Source organism: Nomascus leucogenys, chromosome 2, assembly GCF_006542625.1.
Source record: "Nomascus leucogenys isolate Asia chromosome 2, Asia_NLE_v1, whole genome shotgun sequence".
NCBI classification, from domain to species: Eukaryota; Metazoa; Chordata; class Mammalia; order Primates; family Hylobatidae; genus Nomascus; species Nomascus leucogenys.
The window spans coordinates 99,399,017-99,423,908 of record NC_044382.1 but is presented as its reverse complement, the minus strand read 5'-3'; the positions used below and the strand labels follow the sequence as shown (position 1 = coordinate 99,423,908).

At 38.5% G+C, this 24,892-nt stretch overlaps 1 protein-coding gene across 1 annotated transcript in view; it reads right to left on the bottom strand.

Annotated features, from left to right (window-relative positions):
* ADGRV1 (adhesion G protein-coupled receptor V1) overlaps positions 1-24,892 on the bottom strand; it is a 602,359-nt gene that overhangs the window by 355,562 nt on the left and 221,905 nt on the right. Inside the window, exons 66-72 of the mRNA XM_003261601.2 lie at positions 23,381-23,582; positions 22,649-22,868; positions 18,407-18,646; positions 16,869-17,018; positions 15,380-15,853; positions 4,062-4,205; positions 1,511-1,685 (exon numbers count right to left, since the gene is read on the bottom strand). Coding sequence (XP_003261649.2) covers positions 1,511-1,685; positions 4,062-4,205; positions 15,380-15,853; positions 16,869-17,018; positions 18,407-18,646; positions 22,649-22,868; positions 23,381-23,582 — 1,605 coding nt within the window. The remainder of the gene's footprint in view (positions 1-1,510; positions 1,686-4,061; positions 4,206-15,379; positions 15,854-16,868; positions 17,019-18,406; positions 18,647-22,648; positions 22,869-23,380; positions 23,583-24,892) is intronic.

Below are 24,892 nucleotides of genomic sequence, written 5' to 3'. Positions count from 1 at the left end.
GAATACCTTGAGCCCGGGAGGTGGAGGTTGCAGTGAGCTGAGATGGCACCACTGCATTCCAGCATGGGTGACAGAGCCAGACTCTGTCTCAAAAAAAAAATTAAAAATAAAATAAATAAATAAATCTAGTCGGTGAGTTTATGGGTGTTCACTGTACTTTTCATTGTGTTTGAAAATCTATTACAAAGGCTCAAAAAACTAAATGAACCTGTTTGAAGATACAGATCTATTATTTGGGAACTCCTGTTACTTTAGTTGAATCAAGTTAACATAAACTCACAAAAGCGTTTGAAGATTAATGTGATATGTAAGCACAAAGCTGCATATACACTCATAATAAGCAATATTTCTACACATAAATCTTTTCATCTGTAGCAAGTGGTTACTAACATAAAAAATTTTTACAAACACCCTAGATTATATGAAGCTTTTGGGTGATATGCATATCACCCAAAGCGACAGAGGGGTAAGGAAGTAAAAGATAAGAGTTTCTGCAGGAAAAAAAGGGCTAGAAAATAAACAGGAAAAAATAATTAAATATCTTTAACTTAGGGGACATGCCAAAATGAAAACAAGAGGAGCCAATGCCTGAGACATCACATCGGGGCACCTATGCAGTGGCTAAAGAAACCCCAGTATCCAAGGCAGTTATCACACTATGGTGTCTCTCAATCATGCAGCTAATTTCTCTCTTTCTGTTTCCTGGGATTCCTGTTAGGATGGAAGCTGGCATGAAAATGTTGTCATTTTCACTGGCCTAGCCCTCACCCCCCATCTTCTATAGGACCTTAGCTTTCATTCCTTCTTATCTCTCAGTGATGCCAAGATCTTGGGAAAATGAAAATCATTCCCTCCTCTCTGAGAGACTGAGGATCTCAGTCCTCCGCAGGATTCATTAGGTTTCTTACTGAGCTTAAATGGCGTTTGCCTGGTGACCAACAAGACTCTGTGAATCAAGGAGGGAGATCCTCAGATTCAGAGCCCACTGGAGGGTTCTTTATAAACTCTCATTATCTAAATTTGCAATGAGCTTGCTATAACACGGTAGAGGTCAAACCATCTAACATTCGCATCTCACTAACTCTCAAAGAGCTAATGGTATACTTTAAAATATAAAGTATCTAAAGTAACAGCTGCCCTACTGCCAGAAATAGTCAGGTGAACATGGAAATGCATACAAGAGCTGTATGTATTTTTATTTTTCTTATTACTGTATTTGCCAAATTAGATTCTTAGAACTACTTTCAACAAACTCCTATTGTATGGACAGAGTAGTTTGCTTAGTGACCCCACTCTTTTCAGGTAAGGCATGAAGTTGTTAATTTGACTGAAAAAAGCTTCTTTCCTTTTCTCACCAAGCAGCCTGTACTAGTCTGATCACTTAAATATGGGCGCATTGTATTCGAAAACTATGTTTAGTGTCCAGAATAAGGATAACCCAAGACAATTAGTGGCCAATGATATCCTTCCAATATTCTACAGGACTCATCTTAGAAAAACTACAACTCACCCAGTGTTGGGGTCATGTTGCCAACAACAATGAACTCAGGAATTTCTAACCCAGGAGCATATCCAGTGGTCCAGGCAACTGAGAGAGCGCCATATGTGCCTCTCCTAGAAATCATAACGTGGCTTGTGCCGGCAGTGATGTTCGTGAGTTGAAAAGCAGTAGATTCAAATCCGACCTGAGGGAAAATCATGCTTAGAGTATTTTATTTCTCTCTAAACCTTCCTGTTTTCTGAGGAATGGGTTAAATGTAAACTTTCCCTTGGTTTATACAATATATATCCTTGTCTCATATTGAATTAAAGAGAAGTGCTTAAGAAATAACATCTCAGATTTTAAATTTTATTTTACTTTATTATTTAGGTTATAGTTGATAGCTTTACTCTTTTTTAATCAAAATGTTATCTTTTGAATGAACAACATCCAAAAAAAGATAAGCGTAATTATGGTTAAATGAAAGCAAAATATGTTAAATGGCATTTAATATGACTTGCTCATGGGTCTTTCCAGAACCTCATTTGTAGAACTAAAATTTGACTTCTAAGATATAATAGTATATTTTTTCATTTATAAAGTAAGCACCACGAACTAGACCTTCTATTAGGGTTCTTTTCAGCTCTGACGTAATTTTATATCTTTTTTTGAAGACCAAAAAACTTCAAAGTTTTTTTTTAATACCCATCTTTATCACAAGCATCAAGTAGATTTTGTTTTATGCGCAACGTTCCCAGGGTATGTGATTTATAGATGAAATAAGTTCTGAGCAATGAGTAAGAATAAAAGCAGATTCCTGGCTTCACATTTTGATTTGAACAATTCAGTTTACCTCTTTTGGTCTCAATAGCTATAAATTTGGGATACCATTTAATCAAGAGTTATATATTAAAACTCATTCTCCCCTTCTTAAATTGAAATGAAGAATAATAGAAAAACATGAGAGGGTTCCATAGGATAACTTCTGGAGCCACAGAGGAAAAGAAACAATAACTACTTTAATTTGACCCCAGCCTAGATTCTCTGTTACAGTGAGGCTTCTCTTTTTCTTCTTTTTTTTTTTTTTTTTTTGAGACAGAATGTTGCTCTGTCACCCAGGCTGGAGTGCAGTGGCATGATCTCGGCTTGCTCCAACCTCTGCCTCCCAGGTTCAAGTGATTCTCATGCCTCAGCCTCCCCAATAGCTGGGACTACAGGCATATGCCACCACATGCAGCTAATTTTGTATTTTTAGTAGAGACGAGGTTTTATCTTGTTGGCCAGGCTAGTCTCAAACTCCTGACCTCAGGGGATTCACCCACCTGGGCCTCCCAAATTGCTGAGATTAAAAGCATGAGCCACCATGCCCAGCCCAGTGAGGCTTCTGCTTAGCAATTGCAGAATTGCAATTGAGTGAGATCATTCTTGCTACATGACTAGAGGGCTATTTTGAAATGCCCTAGCCACATCACACACACACACACACCAAACATTGATATGAGTATAGATGATAAGCCAAAGACATGAGTGTACCATGATGTAACCTTGCCCTTTGGGGTGATACAGTATTGTGACAATATGCATGGATAAGGAGTAGGAAATGTTTTACTCTAAATGAATGGTTTTGCTGAATCTTTTTTTTAATAACAACCCATGAACAAAAAGAAGACAACAAAATTCAAAGTATTAATAAATTCTATTTCCTCATTCACAAAGAAGAGGAGGTAAAGAAAAAAAAAAACCTTTTACTCTCAGTTATTTTAATTGCCAGTGTATTCCATTTTAAGAGAAAAAGCACATTCATTCTCCTTGGAGAAGATGCTCAGGAGGGAGTAGCTGAAAAGCATCCCTTAGTGGCCAGAGACTATATCTGCCCATATTCCTGCCCATTCATCTGTACAGATTCCACCTCAGCATCTTGAGCCAGGCTTGCCCGAGTCACTTCAGCTCCCACCTGAAGGAGTAGGATAGAATTATATCACACAATGACTTCAAACATACACACGTTACCATAGCCACAGATAACAGCCTTGTCTTTTTCTTATATTGACAGAATCCGCCTGAAAGGAAAGGAAAGCCCTCAAGTTGTTCTTTGTTCTCATGTGCATTTATGAAATGATTGGGAAATAATCTTTCCTACAACGACCTCAGACAGAAGATGCAAATACTTAGTTTCAACCATATCACAGGATCTGACCATCAGCATTTATCTACATCAGCACAATCTCTCCCCTGTAAACCAAAGTCTGAATATTAAAGATAAACATTCACAATGTTAGTATGTGAAAAAGTGTGGAATATTAGTGCTTCATTATAATTTTAATTATTTAACATAAAATACCTCAATATTAGATACATAATATCAAGAAGAGATATGGACATATCTCTTTTTTCCTACTACATGTTGAAAATAGACTATTTTATATAATATATCTGTTACATCTACTTTGATATTCACAGAGTTATTTATATTTAAGAAAATTGTTACTCATGAGAAATTCTAGCTCTAAGAGTCTCCTTCCTTCCTGTAAAAGCTGCCCTCTAGTGTTCTGCTGAGAGAACCACACCCAGGGCCAATTACCTGAGAATTGGCAGCTTTTTCAGAGACTGGAAGGACAGCAGATTTTGCTTCCTGAAGAATTGTTGGCATTCCATAGAAACGTCCACCGACAAGCATCACAGTCACCAGTTGCAAAGTGAAATTAGAGCCCAGTGATAGGAAGACCTATAAACAAACAGTGTCAGTGATTTAGAAATAATTTTCAGAGAAAGATGCTGTTCTTTGACTTGAGCCATTAGCATACTGCCTGAGGTTGCTTTAGTAGCAAACAGTTTTATCAATACGTGCACTTTCCCCCATCACAAAACAAACCACCAGTATGTAGGGTGTGAGATAAGGAGTGGAAGATGTAGAGTATAAAAAACTACAAATTGGCTGGGCACAGTGGCTCACACCTGTAATCACAGCACTTTGGGAGGCCCAGGCAGGTGGATCACTTGAGACCAGGAGTTCAAGACCAGCGTGGCCAACATGGTGAAACCGTCTCTACTAAAAAAAAATTAAAAATAAAAATAAAAATTAGATGGGCTTGGTGGTGCAAGCCTGTGGTCCCAGCTACTTGGGAGGCTGAGGCAGGAGAATCATTTGAACCCAGGAAGCAAAGGTTGCAGTGAGCTGAGATTGTGCCACTGCACTCCAGCCTGGCAACAGTGCAAGGCTCCGTCTCCCCCTCCCCCAAAAAAGAAAAAACAAAACAAAAAAAAATACAAATTTTCAAATTTTTCACATGTGCCCAAATGGCTTCACCAATGACAGCAGCCACACAGGCAGTGTTCATGATGGAATCAAGTGTCAAGAAAACAGAAGGGGCACTCTGGCGAAAGTGTCAGCTCCTATAACCTTGGCAAAACTCACTTTCCTCCTCCTCATTGAATAATTTCCTCCTCCTCACTGAATAATTTCCTCCTCCTCATTGAATACTAATAATTATCATATTTACTCAAAATGAATAATTTCAGTGTACTGATTATTTGAACATGTTGGATAAATAAAAATTAATGCTGTGTGTTACATATTTTCAAAATTTTAGAATCCAACAAAATAGGGGGAATCTGGAATTTATGTATTGATGTTATGCAAAAAGTTATTTTTGAAACTTACAGCACATTTTCCCATAGAAACGTTGGTCTTGGTGATAACCCCCAAGTTATCTCACAACCTGGAATACTCCCAAAAACTTTGCATATTTTGATTGAATGGAAAAAGCAACCATTTCTGTAAAGTCTCTTCTTTTAAATATAATGAATTTAGACAACACATCCTCAAATTTGCAAAATATATACTGTGGTGGTTTCAAATATTGGGCAACATGAGGGTAACAGGTGTTTTATTCATTCAAAATGACATTCACTGAACATGAATCTTGGATCAAGTGCTAAAAAAAACAAATAAATCACAGAAAAATTTTAATCGTGTACATCCCACCTCTCCTATAAGAGTGTACCCCTCCCCCATGAAGGTCACTGGCTGGGCAGCTAATGATTTTTCTTTATCTTTATTTTCCTAAGAGTGAAGAGCCAGGTGTCAGCTTAAAGCACCAGGTCACTTGTGCCTTCCCACCTAGCTCCAAGACTGCATCACCAATACCATTTTCTATATTGTCTATCGTTCTTTATTTTTTTTATTATCATATTTTAAGTTCTGGGGCACATGTGCAGAATACGCAGTTTTGTTACATAGGTATACACGTGCCATGGTGGTTTGCTGCACCCATCAACCCGTCACCTATATTAGGTATTTCTCCTAATGCTACCCCTCCCCTAGTGCCCACCCCCTGACAGGCCCCAGTGTGTGATGTTCCCCTGTCTGTGTCCATGTGTTCTCATTGTTCAACTCCCACTTATGAGTGAGAACATGTGGTGCCTGGTTTTCTGTTCTTGTGTTAGTTTGCTGAGAATGATGGTTTCCAGCTTCATCCATGTCCCTGCAAAGGACATGAACTCATCCATTTTTATGGCTGTATAGTATTCCATGGTGTATGTGTCACATTTTCTTTATCTAGTCTATCACTGATGGACATTTGGGTGGGTGCCAAGTCTTTTCTATTGTGAATAGTTCCACAATAAACATATGTGTGCATGTGTATTTATAGCAGAATGATTTATAATCCTTTGGGTATATGCCCAATAATGGGATTGCTGGGTCAAATGGTATTTCTAGTCCTAGATCCTTGAGGAATCGTCACACTGTCTTCCACAATGGTTGAACTAATGTACACTCCCACCAACAGTGTAAAAGCATTCCTATTTCTCCACATCCTCTCCAGCATCTGTTGTTTTCTGACTTTTTAATGATCGCCATTCTAACTGGTGTGAGATGGTATCTCATGGTGGTTTTGATTTGCATTTCTCTAAAGACCAGTGATAATGAGCATTGTTTCATATGTTTGTTGGCTGCATAAATGTGTCCTTTTGAGAAGTGTCTGTTCATATCCTTTGCCCATTTTTTGATGTGCTTGTTTTTTTTCTTGTAAATTTGTTTAAGTTCTTTGTAGATTCTGGATATTAGCCCTTTGTCAGATGGATAGATTGCGAAAATTTTCTCCCATTCTGTAGGTTGCCTGTTCACTCTGATGATAGTTTCTTTTGCTGCGCAGAAACTCTTTAGTTTAATTAGATCTCATTTGTCAATTTTGGCTTCTGTTGCTATTGCTTTTGGTGTTTTAGACATGAAGTCTTTGCCCATGCCTATGTCCTGAATGGTATTGCCTAGGTTTTCTTCTAGGATTTTTATGGTTTTGGGTCTTACTTTTAAGTCTTTAATCCATCTTGAGTTAATTTTTGTATAAGGTATAAGGAAGGGGTCCAGTTTCAGTTTTCTGCATATGGCTAGCCAGTTTTCCCAACAGCATTGATTAAATAGGGAATCCTTTCCCCATTGCTTGTTTTTGTCAGGTTTGTCAAAGATCAGATGGTTGTAGATGTGTGGTGTTATTTCTGAGGTCTCTGTTCTGTTCCATTGGTCTATATATCTGTTTTGGTACCACTACTATGCTGTTTTGATTACTGTAGCCTTGTAGTGTAGTTTGAAGTCAGGTAGCGTGATGCCTCCAGCTTTGTTCTTTCTGCTTAGGATTGTCTTGGCAATGCGGGCTCTTTTTTGGTTCCATATGAAGTTTAAAGTAGTTTTTTCCAATTCTATGAAGAAAGTCAATGGTGGCTTGATGGGGATAGCACTGAATCTATAAATTACTTTGGGCAGTATGGCCATTTTAACGATATTAATTCTTCCTATCCATGAGCATGGAATGTTTTTCCATTTGTTTGTGTCCTCTCTTATTCCCTTGAACAGTGGTTTGTGGTTGTCCTTGAAAAGGTCCTTCACATCCCTTGTAAATTGGATTCCTAGGTATTTTATTCTCTTAGTAGCAATTGTGAATGGGAGTTCACTCGTGATTTGGCTGTTTGTTATTGGTGTATAAGAATGCTTGTGATTTTTGCACATTGATTTTGTATCCTGAGACTTTGCTGAAGTTGCTTATCAGCTTAAGGAGATCTGGGGCTGAGATGATGGAGTTTTCTACAATCATGTCATCTGCAAAAAGAGATAATTTGACTTCCTCTTTTCCTGTTTGAATATCCTTTATTCCTTTCTCTTGTCTGACTGCCCTGGCCAGAACTTCCAATACTATGTCAAATAGGAGTGGTGAGAGGGCATCCTTGTCTTGTGCCAGTTTTCAAAGGGAATGCTTCTAGTTATTGCCCATTCAGTATGATATTGGTTTTGGGTTTGTCATAAATAGCTCTTATTATTTTGAGATACATTCCATCAATACCTAGTTTATTGAGAGTTTTTAGCCTGAAGCGCTGCTTAATTTTGTCAAAGGCCTTTTCTGCATCTATTGAGACAATCATGTGGTTTTTGTCATTGCTTCTGTTTCTGTGATGGATTACTTTTAATGATTTGCATATGTTGAACCAGCCTTGCATCCCAGGTATGAAGCCGACTTGATCATGGTAGATAAGCTTTTTGATGTGCTGCTGGATTTGGTTTGCCAGTATTTTATTGACAATTTTCGCATCGATGTTCATCAAGGATATTGGCCTGAAATTTTCTTTTTTTGTTGTGTCTCTGTCAGGTTTTGGTATCAGAATTATGCTGACCTCATAAAATGAGTCAGGGAGGATTCCCTCTTTTTCTTTTGTTTGGAATCGTTTCAGAATAAAGGGTACCAGCTCCTCTTTGTACCTCTGGTAGAATTCGGTGGTGAATCCGTCCTGTCCTGGACTTTTTTTGGTTGGTAGGCTATTAATTACTACCTCAATTCCAGAACTTGTTATTTGGTCTATTCAGGGATTCGATTTCTTCCTGGTTTAGACTTAGGACGGTGTATGTGTCCAGGAATTTATCCATTTCTTCTAGATTTTCTAGTTTATTTGCGTAGAGGTGTTTATAGTATTCTCTGATGGTAGTTTGTATTTCTGTGGGATCAGTGGTGATATCCCCTATATCATTTTTTATTGTGTCCATTTGTTTCTTCTCTCTTTTCTTCTTTATTAGTCTGGCTAGCAGTCTATCTATTTTATTGATATTTTCAAAAAATCATTGGTTCATTGATTTTTTGAAGCATTTTTCATGTCTCTATCTCCTTCAGTTCTGCTCTGATCTTAGCTATTTCTTGTCTTCTGCTAGCTTTTGAATTTGCTCTTGCTACTCCAGTTCTTTTAATTTTGATGTTAGGGTGTCGATTTTAGATCTTTCCTGCTTTCTCTTGTGGGCATTTAATGCTATAAATTTCCCTCTAAACACTGTGTTAGCTGTGTCCCAGAGATTCTAGTACACTGTGTCTTTGCTCTCATTGGTTTCAAAGAACATCTTTATTTCTGCCTTCATTTTGTTATTTACCCAGTTTTGAGTGAGTTTCCCAATCCTGAGTTCTAATTTGATTGCACTGTACTCTGAAAGACTGTTATTATTTCCATTCTTTCACATTTGCTGAGGCATGTTTTACTTCCAATTATGTGGTCAATTTTAGAATAAGTGTGACGAGGTGCTGAGAAGAATATATATTCTGTTGATTTGGGGTGGAGATATCTGTAGATGTGTCTTAGGTCCACTTGGTCCAGAGCTGAGTTCAAGTCCTGAATATCCTTGTTAATTTTCTGTCTCATTAATCTGTCTAATATTGTCAGTGGGGTGTTAAAGTCTCTCATTATTATTGTGTGGGAGTCTAAGTCTCTTTGTAGGTCTCTAAGAACTTGCTTTATGAATCTGGGTGCTCCTGGATTGGGTGCATATATGTTTAAGACAGTTAGCTCTTCTTGATGCATTGATCCCTTTACCATTATGTACTGGCCTTCTTTGTCTCTTCTGATCTTTGTTGGTTTAAAGTCTGTTTCATCAGAGATTAGGATTGCAACTCCTGTTTTTTGTTTGTTTGTTTTTGCTTTTCATTTGCTTGGTAAATATTCCTCCATCCCTTTATTTTGAGCCTATGTGTGTCTCTACACGTGAGATGGGTCTCCTTAAGATGAGTCTTGAGTCTTTATCCAATTTGGCAGGCTATGTCTTTGAATTGGGACATTTAGCCCATTTACATTTAATGTTAATATTGTTATGTGTGAAGTTGATCATGTCATTATGATGCTAGCTGCTTATTTTGCCCATTAGTTGATGCAGTTTCTTCATAGTGTCGATGGTCTTTATAATTTGGTATGTTTTTGCAGTGGCTGGTATCGGTTTTACTTTCCATGTTTAGTGCTTCCTTCAGGAGCTCTTATAAGGCAAGCCTGGTGGTGACAAACTCTCTCAGCATTTGCTTGTCTGTAAAGGATTTTATTTCTCCTTCACTTATGAAGCTTAGTTTGGCTGGATATGAAATTCTGGATTGAAAATTCTTTTCTTTAAGAATGTTGAATATTGGCCCCTACTCTCTTCTGGCTTGTAGGGTTTGTGCCAAGAGATCTGCTGTTTGTCTGATGGGCTTCCCTTTGTGGGTAACCCAACCTTTCTCTCTGGCTGCCCTCAACATTTTTTCCTTATTTCAACCTTGGTAAATCTGACAATTACGTGTCTTGTGGTTGCTCTTCTCAAGGGGTATCTTTTTGGTGTTCTCTGTATTTCCTGAATTTGAATGTTGGCCAGTCTTGCTAGGTTGGGGAAGCTCTCCTGGATAATATCCTGAAGAGTGCTTTCCAACTTGGTTCCATTCTCCCTGTCACTTTCAGGTACACCAATCAAACGTAGATTTGGTCTTTTCACATAGTCCCATATTTCTTGGAGGCTTTGTTCATTCCTTTTTATTTTTTTTCTCTAATCTTGTCTCCTTGCTTTATTTCATTAAGTTGATCTTCAATCTATGATATCATTTCTTCTGCTTGATTGATTCGGCTATCGATACTTATGTACACTTCACGAAGTTCTTGTGATGTGTTTTCAGCTCCATCAGGTCATTTATGTTCTTCTCTAAACTGGTTATTCTAGTTAGCAATTCATCTAATCTTTTTTCAAGGTTCTTAACTTCCTTGCATTGGGTTAGAACATGCTCCTTTAGCTCAGAGGAGTTTATTATTATCCACCTTCTGAAGCCTACTTCTGTCAATCGTCAAACTCATTTTCCGTCAAGTTTTGTTCCCTTGCTAGTGAGGAGTTGTGATCCTTTGGAGGAGAAGCAGTGTTCTGGTTTTTGGAATTTTCAGCATTTTTGCTCTGGTTTCTCCCCCTCTTTGCGGATTTATCTACCTTTGGTCTTTGATGTTGGTGACCTTTGGATGAGGTCTCTGAGTGGATGTGCTGCTCCTTTCTGTTAGTTTTCCTTCTAACAGTCAGGTCCCTCTGCTGCAGGTCTGCTGGAGTTTGCTGGAGGTCCAATTCAGACCCTGTTTGCCTGGGTATCACCAGCAGAGGCTGCAGAACAGCAAAGATTGCTGCCTGTTCTTTCCTCTGGAAGCTTCGACCCAGTGGGGCACCTGCCAGATGCCAGCCAGAGCTCTCCTGTATGAGTTGTCTGTCAGCCTGTACTGGGAGGTGTCTCCCAGTCAGGATACACGTGGGTCAGGGACCCACTTGAGGAGGCAGTCTGACCCTTAGTAGAGCTCGAACGCTGTGCTGGGAGATCCACTGCTCTCTTCAGAGCCGTCAGGCAGGGACGTTTAAGTCTGCTGAAGCTGCTCCCTCAGCCGCCCCTTCCCCCAGGTGCTCTGTACCAGGGAGATGGGGGTTTTCTCTATAAGTCCCTGACTGGGGCTGCTGCCTTTTTTTCAGAGATGCCCTGCCCAGAGAGGAGAAATCTGGCAGTCTGACCACAGCAGCCTTGCTGCGCTGTGGTGGGCTCAGCCCAGTTCGAACTTTCCGTTGGCTTTGTTTACACTGTGAGGGTAAAACCACCTATTCAAGCCTCAGCCATGGTGGACGCTCCTCCCCCAACCAAACTGGGGCATCCCAGGTCAATCTCAGACTGCTGCTGTGCTGGCAGTGAGAATTTCAAGCCAGTAGATCTTAGTTTGCTGGGCTCCTTGGGGGTGGGACCTGCTGAGCAAGACCACTTGGCTCCCTGGCTTCAGCCCCCTCTCCAGGGGAGTGAATGGTTCTGTCTTGCTGGCATTCCAGGCACCACTGAGGTATGGGGAAAAAAAAAAAAAAAAAAAAAAAAAAAACTCCTGCAGCTAGATTGGTGTCTGCCCAGACAGCTGCCCAGTTTTGTGCTTGAAACCTGGGGCCCTGGTGGTGTAGGCACCAGAGAGAGTCAGCTGGTGTGTAGGTTGTGACGACTACGGGGAAAGCACAGTATCTGGGCCGGAATGCACGGTTCCTCAGGCTCAGTCCCTCATGGCTTCCCTTGGGTAGGGGCGAAAATTCCCCAACCCCTTGTGCTTCCCAGGTGAGGCGATGCCCTACCCTGCTTCGGCTTGCCCTCCATGGGTTGCACCCACTGTCCAACCAGTCCCAGTGAGATGAACCGGGTACCTAAGTTGGAAATGCAGAAATCACCTGCCTTCTGCGTCAATCTCGCTGGGAACTGCAGACCGGAGCTGTCCTATTCGGCCATCTTGCCAGCAATTCCTGCCTATTGTTCTTGATGGCATTGGGCACAAACAGAAACGATTTATGGTACCATAACATCCTGTGCACATGCCAACACTGTTTATCCACATGCTTTTATACTGGCTGTTCATACACTAGACAGGGAGCAACATGGCACCAGGAATTGTTTCTCAGTCATCTTTGTATCTGCTGAGCTTCTCACAATGATTGGCACATAATAAGTGCTCAATAAATGACCCAGCCACAAATATAAAATTCCTCTTGCATTCTGAAAAAGTATTTCAAGCCTAGACTTGTTTGTTTAGCAGGTCAATGATTCTCATTGTCAGTCTGTGCCTCATAAAAAAAGCCAGTTGTTAACCAGGTGTTAACAACTTACTAGGTGCTAACAGTTGACACTCCAAGGTTCTGGTGTTAAATCTACATCAAGACTCTTGTTCTTGGAGCCTAATGGAAACCTACCCTGTTCAAAGACACACTTGAAGGTTAGAAGCCACAGCACAGGGGGTTAGATACATCATGGCCCTTGGGGTTCTTCTCTGTGGCTTACCTGTCCAAAGTCTCAACTTTTATCCAAGAGGGTAGAAGAGGGAGGACAGGATGTAAACTCTTGTAACTAATATCCTAATCTTCAAAGAGCAATGGGTTATATATAGGGTGAGAAGGAAGAAAGGAACTATTGAAAAAAATCTTGTCTTTGGTTTAAGTGCATGTCACACCTTTCCCCAAACAGTTCCTTGGAAGACTAACTCACCAACACCTAAAAATCTATGTGCAGTCTTACACCACAATCCTGGAATGTGCCAGAGAGAAGGAAGCTGTGCAGCTTGAAATAGGTTAAAAAGAGACATTAAAGTGAGCAAAAAAGAGGGTTTTTATGCATGCATAAACTAGTAAACTTTTGTTACTCTTTATGAGAATAGAAATCATAAAAATAATTAAAATGGGTTCAAAGACAATATTAAATTCATAAATGATACTTCATTTATCATATTAGGAAAGTTAAGTATTTTTATGAACTGCAATGCTAAGCTTTCAAATGAAATGAAAAGTGGACTACCACATGGTTCAAAATGTTCCAGGTACTGTGAAAAACAATCTAACAACTAGGCAGATCAAGGGTGTTAGTCCATGTAATATATATCACATATTTTGGTTTTCTTATGCCTGAGAGCAATTTTGTACTATACACTTTGCTTAGTAAAACAATACAATATCTAATCTTCTCTTTGGCCTGCCTTATTGTCAAATGAAAACTTACTATAAAATGCTACCAGCTATTCCTAGAAAAGTTAAAGGATTGCCCCCTGGCATTCTTTAGCAGCTTATAAATTGAATATATTCAGAATGTACTGCTATGAATATATAGGAAAATGTTTCGAGTTACACAATTTAGGCATACTGTATTTTTTAAACTTTTCCTAATTTGTAAGTGAGACTTGATACAATAATACTCTGGTTAACTTAATCCACTTCTCTTTTTCCATTTTTGTACTGTTTAGCCTTGAGAGCTGTTGGATACAGGAAATGGAGGCTAGAAATTGATAAAGCAAGGTCATGACATTGAGTCAGTTTCCCAAGGAACCACAACAGGTCTTCAAATCACAGTTTCACTCAATGCTGTTTCATATAATGTTGATGAGAAAAAAATCAATTGCCAGCCAGGGCCACTGTCCGTGTGGAGTCTGCGCATTCTCCCCATGTCTGCGTGGGTCTCTCCAAGTGTTCCAATTTCCCCCACATTCCAAAGATGTGCACGTGAGGCTGAATCAGCATGTGTCAATGATTCCAGTCTGAGTGAGTGTGGGTGTGAGTGTGACTGTGCCCTGCGATGGGATGGAGTCCTGTCCAGGGTTGATCCCTGCCTTGAGCCCTGAGCTACCATGGAAGGCTCTGGCAACCTACAACCTTGAACTGGAATAATAGGGTGAATAATTATTTTGTTTTTATTACTCTTTCTCAAATGCAGGTATAGCTCACATTTATTTCAATGTTTAATTTCAAAGTAGGTGGTCTTTATTATAAGTCTGGTGCTGGTTTTGTGACCAGAAATATGCTGTAGAAACTTAACTATTGTTTGTATCAATTAGCTTATGGTAAAATCGGTTACATTGTACATCATTTCACTTAAAGCTGCAGTTTCCAAGAACCTGTGGACATTAACTGAGGACATATTGTACAGGAATGTAGGAATAACTATGAAACCCATGTCTCACTAAGAAGACCCCATTTGTTTTCTTTATTAAGCAACAACAAAAGGCTCAGGTACACGACACATCAAAAGGTAGCACTGTAAGTATGGATTAGTGTAATAGGCTTGTTGCTTATCCGGAAATTATAGCCTATTTTCTATGGATCACAAGTTTATATGAAACTAAGCTGACACTGGCTGAACACCACACCTCCATGAAAGCAGCACCCAAATAATCGAGCCTTCACGGAGTTGATTTGGGTGTTCCCAAAGGCTTCAGAATTCCCCTCTTCACCATTCCTCGACAGAGAGAATATATTCTCCTTTTTCATTCTCTCCTAGCTACACAATTCACCCTGCAAGTTTTTCCCAAGATGACTCCAATCTGTCTACTTCTTAGACAGCCTTTCTTACCCATGAGATAATTAATCCCAGTGCCATAATGCATCCAGTGGCAATGAATGCCATAGTGCATGCACAGAGGATGATATGACATGTACCACCCTTGGGAGGAATTAAAAAAACAGTCACTCAATCACTTTCTGTGATTCAGACTGAGAAAGACTGCTGGGCTGTCTGCTTGAGCCACAGGAAATCCATGCATTCTGATCACTCACCCCAGATCTTGGCAGAGCAGCCTGCTATGATTTCTCCTCATTACCATTAGAGAATATCATAGCCAATTTCCTACATTTCAACTTTTCAAAGAGAGAAGCAGGTACCAGTCTCTGTATGCACAAATCCTCTTCATGTAATCTATTTCATTGCACTACTCTTTGCTAGAAGCACAAAGAAGCCTACAAATTTCTCCCCTTTGACAAGTATCAGAGTGTGTGTGTGTGTGTGTGCGTTTGTGTACACATGTGCATGGGAGTGCAGGTGTATATGCACACCACTGGAAACACTTCCTAGAACTTTGTAAGTATTAAATAAGTGTCTGTTACTCTCTACACAAAAATCTATTATCTCCATCCAAATAGTAATATACTTATTATAATCTGCAAATATATTATCCAGTAGTTACTAAACATTTTCAAGGGCATTTTTTTTTTTGTGGTTCCATTTAAATACCTGAATAAGATTTCAAACTGATCATGAGGTAAGCATGGGCACTCCTGAAAGGGTTTTATTGGAATAATCAGGAAACTGAAGAAATGCCACAAACCTGATTCTTTATTGGCACCATGTCCACTTTATATGTGGCACCATCTTTGACCACCAGCTGCCTCTCTGCATTTTCGGTAACAATCGGCTGTTCTTTATGATCCGATGATATTCGAAGTCCAACAGCCACATCTCCGAATGTTCCAGCAAGTCGCGTTATGTTAATTTGGATGGATCTAATAAGGTTCTGCCCAATAAATATTGACTGGCGATCTGAATACAGGGCAAATACTCCATGTGGGTCATCATTTGCATAAACAGAGAACCATGTAATACTTTTCTCTGGATCCAGTTCGGCTCCTCCCTCTACAGATACAAGCTTGATCACATAATCTTCCTCTATCTCAGGTACCTCATCTGGTAGCAAATGAACATCAAAGCTAGCTTCACTCTCTCCATCAGCAATGGTGAAAAATCCATTGGCGGAAAGAAAGTCTTCAGTAATGTCAAACTCACTACTTAATTCCCAGTAAACCTAAAATAAAAGAAAAAAACTCAACAAAGTTACATAATTCAGTATATTGTACCAAATTCCCTTATGTTTTTCTCTATAATATACAAAAAATATATAATTGTGCATCACTATATTCAAAGCCAAACTCTCTAAATATATGTTAGCTTGGAAAGTATATTGACTCTTTCAGGCTGTTGAATGCTATTTGCAGGACAAGATTACAAAATCTCATTATTTTATCTGCTTCTAAAATAATAGCACAATTTGAAGGGACACAGAGAAGCAAGCTACCTTAAAAATTCCATTCCACAAATAACTTTAGTAGTAAACCACACACAATAGTTCAAGGTAAAAAGTAGATAATTTGATAATTCAAATCAGAATTTTTGTTTGTTTTTAATAAAAAAGGACTATCTATGAGATATCAAAAATCAATCATTATTTTCCAAGAATTGCTGGCCTCAAAACTATGAAGTTTCAACTGAAGAAGTACCAGTTAATATCCAATACAGAAAGAGAGGTCAGTGTACAGAGAAATTTCACATAATATGTTTTTCCTGCAAACAAATTACCTTGATCTGTTAATCAAATATCATGAAAACTTACAAGGGCATCCCCAAACATTCTATATAAATATACATGCAAAGACAACCTCTTAAAAAACAGTTGCTAAATAGAAAAATTCTAATGAGAAATAAGGCCCTGGAGAATTTACACAAATCATTGAGAGGCTTAAGTAGAAAAGGCTTCACGTTATAGCAAACAATAAAATGTAAAATCATTTGGTTCTTTATGATTAAGTGTGAGGAAAATCTTTCTGAACTAACTGTAACCAATTTTAATTTAGAGAGATAGCTAGAGGTTGATGCTGATGAGAGCCCACAGATGTTTAAATAAAGCCTCTGTCTCTCTGAAAACTCACGTAACTTTAGTTTATCAAAAACTTTAATTAACTAGAACATGCAGTTTCTCTGTACCTCTTAACCACGTTTGTTAGGCAGAGTGGTACTTTGAAAAATCAAATGAAAAATAATACCATAATCTCTCCAAAGGTGCCCTTGACTCTTCTGACAAAGAAGGTAATGAGCAGGGGCCCTTCCAGAGCCAGAGGCTCTGAATAAGTCTTCTTAGACAAAGTCTCAGGAGCAAACTGAACAACTCCGTTTGGGTCACCAAACTTTTGTATCTAAAAAACATAAACAGAGAGCAGAGGAAATAATATATAAAACAATAGGGATGAAATTATAGTATCCAACATATTAACAGAGAAGCTGAGGAAATGAAAGAAACATAAAAATGACACTTAAATATACTCTACCTAGCTACCTAATTTTTGAAAACTTCTTTATCACATTGACTGTTACCTAAAACAAGTAGGTTCTTATTCCCCAAAGATGATGGGAATAAGAATTCAGAAAACTCCCATTTGTAGAATCCCAAGAGAATAGTAATTTGATGCCTGAATTTTGCTTTATTCATCTCATATTTACTACATTTAATCAGTTAATTTTAGCTAAATTCTTCCTACTAGCTATGATATACATGGAGTGAAGCAAACAGGCCCTGTGAGGACTAATTTTGTGTATCAGCTTGCCAAGACTATGGTGCCCAGTTGTTTGGTCAAACACTCGTCTAGATGTCACTGTGAAGGTATTTTGGAGATATGATGAATACTTACAATCAGCTGACTGTACGTAAGGCAGATCACCCACAAGAATGTGAATGGGCCTCATCTAAACAACTGAAGGCCTTAAGAGCAAAAACTGAGGTTTCCTGGAGGAAAAGGAATTCTGCCTCAAGACTGTAACTTAGGAATCCTGCTTGAGTTTTTAGCTTACTGAACTGCTCTGCTCCACAAAACTGCAACTTCAACTCTTTCCTGAGTTTCCTTCCTGCCAGCCTATTTCATGGATTTTGGACTTGCCGGCCCTCACAATCATGTGAGTCTGTTCCTTCAAATCTCTCTCTCTCCCTCCACCCTGCTGTGTGTGTGTGTGTGTGTGTGTGTGTGTGTGTGTGTGTGTGTGTGTGTGCATGTCTGTCCTATTGGTTTTTTTCCTCTGGAAAACTCTGACTGATATAGATCTCAAGTAAGAGTATTTTACAAACTGTAAAAAAATGGGTCATCCCTCTGCATTATTTTCAGTAGTCTTGGTCCCAGCACTTTTTGCCTTAACTAAACAAGTACCATTTTTTTCCTTCAAACTATCTGGAATATAACTAGTTAATAATTTTTACATTCTCTGAAGACAAAGATATCCAATGTTTGGTATGCTATAATAAATATCTCTGCTCTAAAACTGCCAAATATTCCAAAAACACCAAATTTTCTCCAAGCTTGTAAAATAAGTATCATATATTAAAATGTTTTTTTAAAAAATATTACCAATAATCAGGCTATGCAATGAGCTGACATGAAAACCAAAAAGTTTGACCCTTCAGAATTATTATGATTTTATTTGGTTTTATAATTTCCAATTTATCACAAGCTTATAGAGTTTCAACAAATGTAAATATATTTTCTGATAAATCCATTAAATCCACATTTTGTGAGAAAAATAAAGTCATACATACGGTTAATGTAACATCTTTAGCTCTGGAGTCTAATTTAGCTTCTCCTTTCACAAGATGAAGTTTAATAATGAATGTCTCTTCAACTTCAATTTCTTCATGAGGATAGATTGTCAGAATTATGGTTCTCACTCCACCTTCTCCTTCTCCAAAATAGAAGAACCCGCTCACTGGGTCTGCAATGTCTCTATTCTGTGGCAGTAAGGCTTCTTGGGAGTTGGGTCCTACTGTCTCCCAGTTCACCTGCAGGATGTTTTTGGTTTTGGTATTTATTTAATAGAGATCAATTTCAAGCAAAGAATTATTTCAGGGTATCTAGTATTAAGAAAACATATACACATATAGGAAAATTATTCTAGGATAATTCCATCAAATTCCTGTTTCATAAACTTGTTTTTTGTTGTTAAAAATAATGATATTTGCAGCTGGGTGTGGTGGCTCACGCCTGTAATCCCAACACTTTGGGAGGCCGAGGCAGGCAGATCACCTGAGATCAGGAGTTTGAGACCAACCTGGCCAACATGGTGAAACCCCATCTCTACTAAAATTACAAAAATTGGCCGGGCGTGGTGGCAGGCGCCTGTAATCCCAGCTACTCGGGGCTGAAACAGGAGAATTGCTTGAACCTGGGAGGCGGAGGTTGCAGTGAGCCAAGATCACGCCACTGCACTCCAGCCTAGGCAACAAAGAGCGAAACTCCATCTCAAAAAAAAAAAAAAAAAGAAAAAAGAAAAAAAGGTATTTGCAAATATAAACTACATACCTATAGTATTCATGAATAATTTTTCATCACATAGGATAAAAACACATAAAAATCTATATTAAAATACATATTAGAGAAATATAAACATTTTAAAAATACATAAGTACAATACTGTCCTGCTGTGTGCACAGGCTGTGCCAATCAAAACCTATATAAACAAGACAACAAAACCATGGAAAAACTCTGCTGTAGACCATGAAAAATGCTAAATCTACTTATTCCTAGTGTAAAACACACGGAAACCTTCATACATTGTTTTAAGAAACAAAGTTTTCTACATTTCTATGATTTGAAATGGTATGCCTCTCACACAATCTACAAAGAAAGAACGTTGGGCACTTGTTTTTGCTTCTTGATCTTTCATCAGCAGCCCTCCAGCTGACTATTTCCTTCTTGAAACACCATGTCCTGTCGTCTTGGCTTACGTGATAATTATGTGCCACCTGCTTTCCTTGTTTTCCTCCTCCCTTACTTCTCAAGCTTCTCTGCTGGCTCTCCTTCCTCTGATCTCTAAATGGTGGAAGCTCAGGACTCAGCACCATATCCTTCCTGTTTCCAGATATACCCCTTAGGCCCCACATGTTCAAACACCTCCCCATGTGTCAACACCTTCCAGACCTGCATCTGCAGCCCTGACCACCCCACAACACACACTCGCATGCTGCCCTGCCTACGTGACCACCCTCCCCTGGTATGTCAGTAGTATCTCAGAAGAACATGCCCAAAACAGAACTCTTAATTTCTCCTTGAGCTTCTGCATCTTAGTAAACAACCCTACAAATTATCCACCTGCTCAAACTTAAATTCAAGGAGTTATCCTTGATTCTTGTCTTTCCCTCAGCCTCTACGTCCAGCCCAATGAATTTTTCTTCCAAATATCAATGTATACACACTTCTCTCCATCTTTATTTCCACCACCTTGTCTGAGCCACCGTCAGCTTTGACTTGGACAGTAGAGGGAAATAAATAGCCTCCTAGCCATCCTTCCCGCTCCTATGCTGCCCCACCAGCTTCTTGAATCCATTTTCCTTGCAGTAGACTTAAATGAGCTGCTTTAAAAGACAATTTGGTGACACTGTTCTCTGGCTTACGATTTTCTAATGCCATCCTATTTGCACTTAGAATGAAATCTTTTTTTTTATTATTATACTTTAAGTTCAAGGGTACATGTGCACGACGTAAAGGTTTGATACATAGGCATACATATGCCATGTTGGTTTGCTGCACCCATTAACTTGTCATTTATATTAGGTATTTCTCCTAATGTTATCTCTCCCCTAGCCCCCCACTCCCCAACAGGCCCCAGTGTGTGATGTTCCCTGCCCTGTGTCCAAGTGTTCTCATTGTTCAATTCCCACCTATAAGCGAGAAAATGCAGTGCTTGGTTTTCCATCCTTGTGTTAATTTGCTGAGAATAATGGTTTCCAGCTTCATCCATGTCCCTGCAAAGGACATGAACTCATCCTTTTTACGGCTGCAGAGTATTCCATGGTGTATAGGTGCCACATTTACTTAATCCAGTCTATCATTGATGGACATTTGGTTTGGTTCCAAGTTTTTGCTATTGTGAACAGTGCCGCAATAAAAATACGTGTGCGTGTGTCTTTATAGTAGCATGATTTATAATCCTTTGGGTATATCCCCAGTAATGGGATGGCTGGGTCAAATGGTATTTCTAGTTCTAGATCCTTGAGGAATCACCACACTGTCTTCCACAATGGTTGAACTTATTTACACTCCTACCAACAGTGTAAAAGCGTTCCTATTTCTCTATATCCTCTCCAGCATCTGTTGTTTCCTGACTTTTTAATGATCGCCATTCTAACTGGAGTGAGATGGTATCTCATTGCGGTTTTGATTTGCATTTCTCTGATGACCAATGATGATGGCATTTTTTCAGGTGTCTGTTGGCTGCACAAATGTCTTCTTTTGAGAAATGTCTGTTCATATCCTTTGCCCACTTTTTGATGGGGTTGTTTTTCTCTTGTAAATTTGTTTGAGTTCTTTGTAGATTCTGGATATTAGCCCTTTGTCAGATGGGTACATTGTAAAAATTTTCTCCCATTCTGTAGGTTGCCTGTTCACTCTGATGGTAGTCTCTTTTGCCTTGCAGAAGCTCTTTATTAGATCCCATTTGTCAATTTTGGCTTTTGTTGCCATTGCTTTTGGTGTTTTAGACATAAAGTCCTCCTTTCCCACGCCTACATCCTGAATGGTATTGCCTAAGTTTTCTCCTAGGGTTTTTATGGTTTTAGGTCTAACATTTAAGTCTTTAATCTATCTTGAATTAAGTTTTGTATAAGGTGTAAGGAAGGGATCCAGTTTCAGCTTTCTACATATGGCTAGCCAGTTTTCCCAACACCATTTATTAAATAGGGAATCCTTTCCCCATTTCTTCTTTTTGTCAGGTTTGTTGTAGAAGTCTGGTGTTATTTCTGAGGACTCTGTTCTGTTCCATTGATCTATATATCTGTTTTGGTACCAGTACCATGCTGTTTTGGTTACTGTAGCCTTGTAGTATAGTTTGAAGTCAGGTAGCATGATGCCTCCAGCTTTGTTCTTTCTGCTTAGGATTGTCTTGGCAATGTGGGCTCTTTTTTGGTTCCATATGAAGTTTAAAGTAGTTTTTTCCAATTCCTTGAAGAAAGTCATTGGTAGCTTGATGGGGATGGCATTTAATCTATAAATTACCTTAGGCAGTATGGCCATTTTCACTATATTGATTCTTCCTATCCATGAGCATGGAATGTTCTTCCATTTGTTTGTGTCCTCTTTTATTTCATTGAGCAATGGATATCTTTGACCTGGCTTAGGAGGTTCTGTGTGATTGAACATCTATTGGGCCCTCTGGTCTATCCTGTGCTGTTATCCCCTTACCTCCAGGCCCCGACCACGTGAACCCCTCCACGCCTGAAACATGCCAGCTTATGCCTCTGCAGAAGCTATTATTCCTTCTGCCCAAATGCTCACCCTTCTAACCTCTTTCTCATAATGCATCTTTCAGCTGAAATATCACATCCTCACCAACAGCACTCGCAATTGTGTCTCCCAATTTTACAAGCAGAGCCCTTACTGTTATCAGATCAATTTATTTTTAGTTGTTTATTGCTCAACTCTGCTTAATAAAATGAAAACGCTATAAGAACGGAGATGAGGTCTATCTAGTTCCTCAGTATATTCTCAGTACCTAGAACAGGGTGTGACACACAGGAAGCACTCAACAAATACTTGTTGAGTTAATGAATTTTATCAGAATCATTCACTTCATTTCTAACAAGCCCTCAAGGTTCTCTGAGGACAGATGTATGCCTTATACATTTTTATGTACTTAATCTGGCTCAAAAGCTGCTGTACACATACAAGGTAATTAATAAATATTGATTGATCATGAATAAAGAAATATACTTGGGGAATGAGAAAACACACCACCATACTCAGTCTATCAAAAATTATATTTAAAGTTATGGGGAAAATAAATCTACCTGAATCTCTCCCAAGAGTCCTCCAGTCCGCTCCAGCACCAGTGATAAAATCATTGTGGAATTGGGATTAGGAATAGAAATTTTGCTTTGATTGAGAAACCTTATGACTCCAAAGGGAGAGTCACTCTTAGCTATTATGATTCTGCTCACTAGGTGGCGCCCAAGGACCGCTCCTCCAGTAGCTCCAGTGAGTAGAATTTCAATGGGCTCCTCAAATTCACTGCATGGCAAGAAGGAGCAATTCTGTGAGTCTAAACATATTAAAGTGCTTGTAAAATCCCAATAACCAGTCATTTTCCAAATTGGTCATACATATTCAAGGCACAGTAGTCACACATCAAGTGGTAAGAAGTGGGTGCTTAGCTAAAAGAATGAATGATTAACATCAATATTATATGACCTAGGGCAATTGTAGGGACTTTTCTGCCCTCTTTTTAATTGCTTAATGCATAAACAAAGTGAATTAAAGGATGTTTCCACATTCTGATTAGATTATTTAAGTCTAGAGAAACAGAAAATATTATTTCCTTTATTTGAAATGAAGTGACATATGCAACCACGTCATCTCCTAGCCCCTCTTTCCCTATCCCTAGTACCCCAAAAGTATTTCACCTGTTGTTTCCCAATGGACACGTATTATCTAAAGTTCTATTGTCAGTGCAAAACATATGTAAGAGTTTGAACACAATACTTATGTATTATATGTGCCCACAATATTTTCTATATACCAACCTTTCATTGTCATCAATGATGGAGATATTTATAAAACTTAAGTTTTGCCCATGCTGAAAGGTGACTGTACTGCCATGCAAAATGTAATCAACACCTCCAGGACTGGCAGAGGAGCTCTGAGAGATGAAATCAGCTGTCACATAGCCATAAGTTCCATGTAGCCTCACCACTGGAATCATGATCAGCCCAATATCTTCCTCCACTGTAATGGGAACTTGGAATTAACTGGTAAGCCAGACAGAGCAACTAACTTACAAGATTCAGCCAAATCAAACCTGGCAATTAAACATACTGGCACAAAGTAAGCACTCTATGTTTTCATAGTTCTTTTATCATTTTAAAAGGGGATAAGTGAAAACCTCATGACTTATTTTTTAGGAGGAACATAGTTTATCAGATGTTGAAAGTTACAGAGGACAGTACAATTAGCATTTAAATAATGTATTTAATCAGTAGCATTGGCATTCTCCCTCTGTGTACTACATACAAACAAATGATCCTTGCTTTCTAAGACAATGTTAGATGGACACAAAAAAACATTTAAGTTGTTTGTGCTCATAGGAAACCACTCTGGATTGCTTCCACACATTCAATTGAAATATAAATATGGTAATATAAATAAATGAGGTTTACGATATGTATATCATATGAATTTTTTTAAAGTCCAGATATAAGTACAATTTGATTACATTTTCAGTTCCTATGAAATCTACTTGTGAATGTGAAAATGTGTCTTCAATGTTTGATTTCAACTTAAACATTATTTTCAAAAATATATTTCTTAAGCTATGCTAAATTCTGCATATTAAAATATAATTTAATAGGGTTTACGTTAGCTATGGCTAAATAATACTCAATGTACATTATAAATATAAATATGCACTGACCTAAATTCCCCAAAGATAATGAATCTAACAGAAAACAATGAACTAAAAAAATTCTAAGTCTCATTTATTTCTTGATGCAAAAATGTAGTATTTTTACCAGGTATAGATTGAAGTTCACAAAATAGTGATGTATTCCATAACTTACCCATAAAGTCATTATAAACCAACTCCTAAAGCAATTTTTTACGAACTTTAAAAATGGCTAGATAACCAAAGAATTTTGACAGAGGCAATGAAGCCAATCAGGTTAAATGCAGCAGTAAGATATTTATTTTTAAAGTCATATTCATATTCTGCCTTTGAATAAAATCATTTCCTAGAAAGGCAGCCATCTCTTCCTACCTGGGAAGGAATATAACCATATATTCTGTATTCTGCTTCTACAAGAGGAAAGAATTGGCAACACTAGGCAAGCTGCTACTGGGGACTGTTTCGAGAAAGCAAGATCAAGGATCCAGATACTCCCTGCATCTCTAGGCCAGTAAAATATTCATTTCAAAGATGATTATTCATTAGGAAGTGAATATTCACTGATTTCTAGTCACATAGGAAATTAAATATGCACAAATTACAAAGGCTTTCATTAAAATGTTTGAAACAGAAACATTTTAATAATCCTAATGTT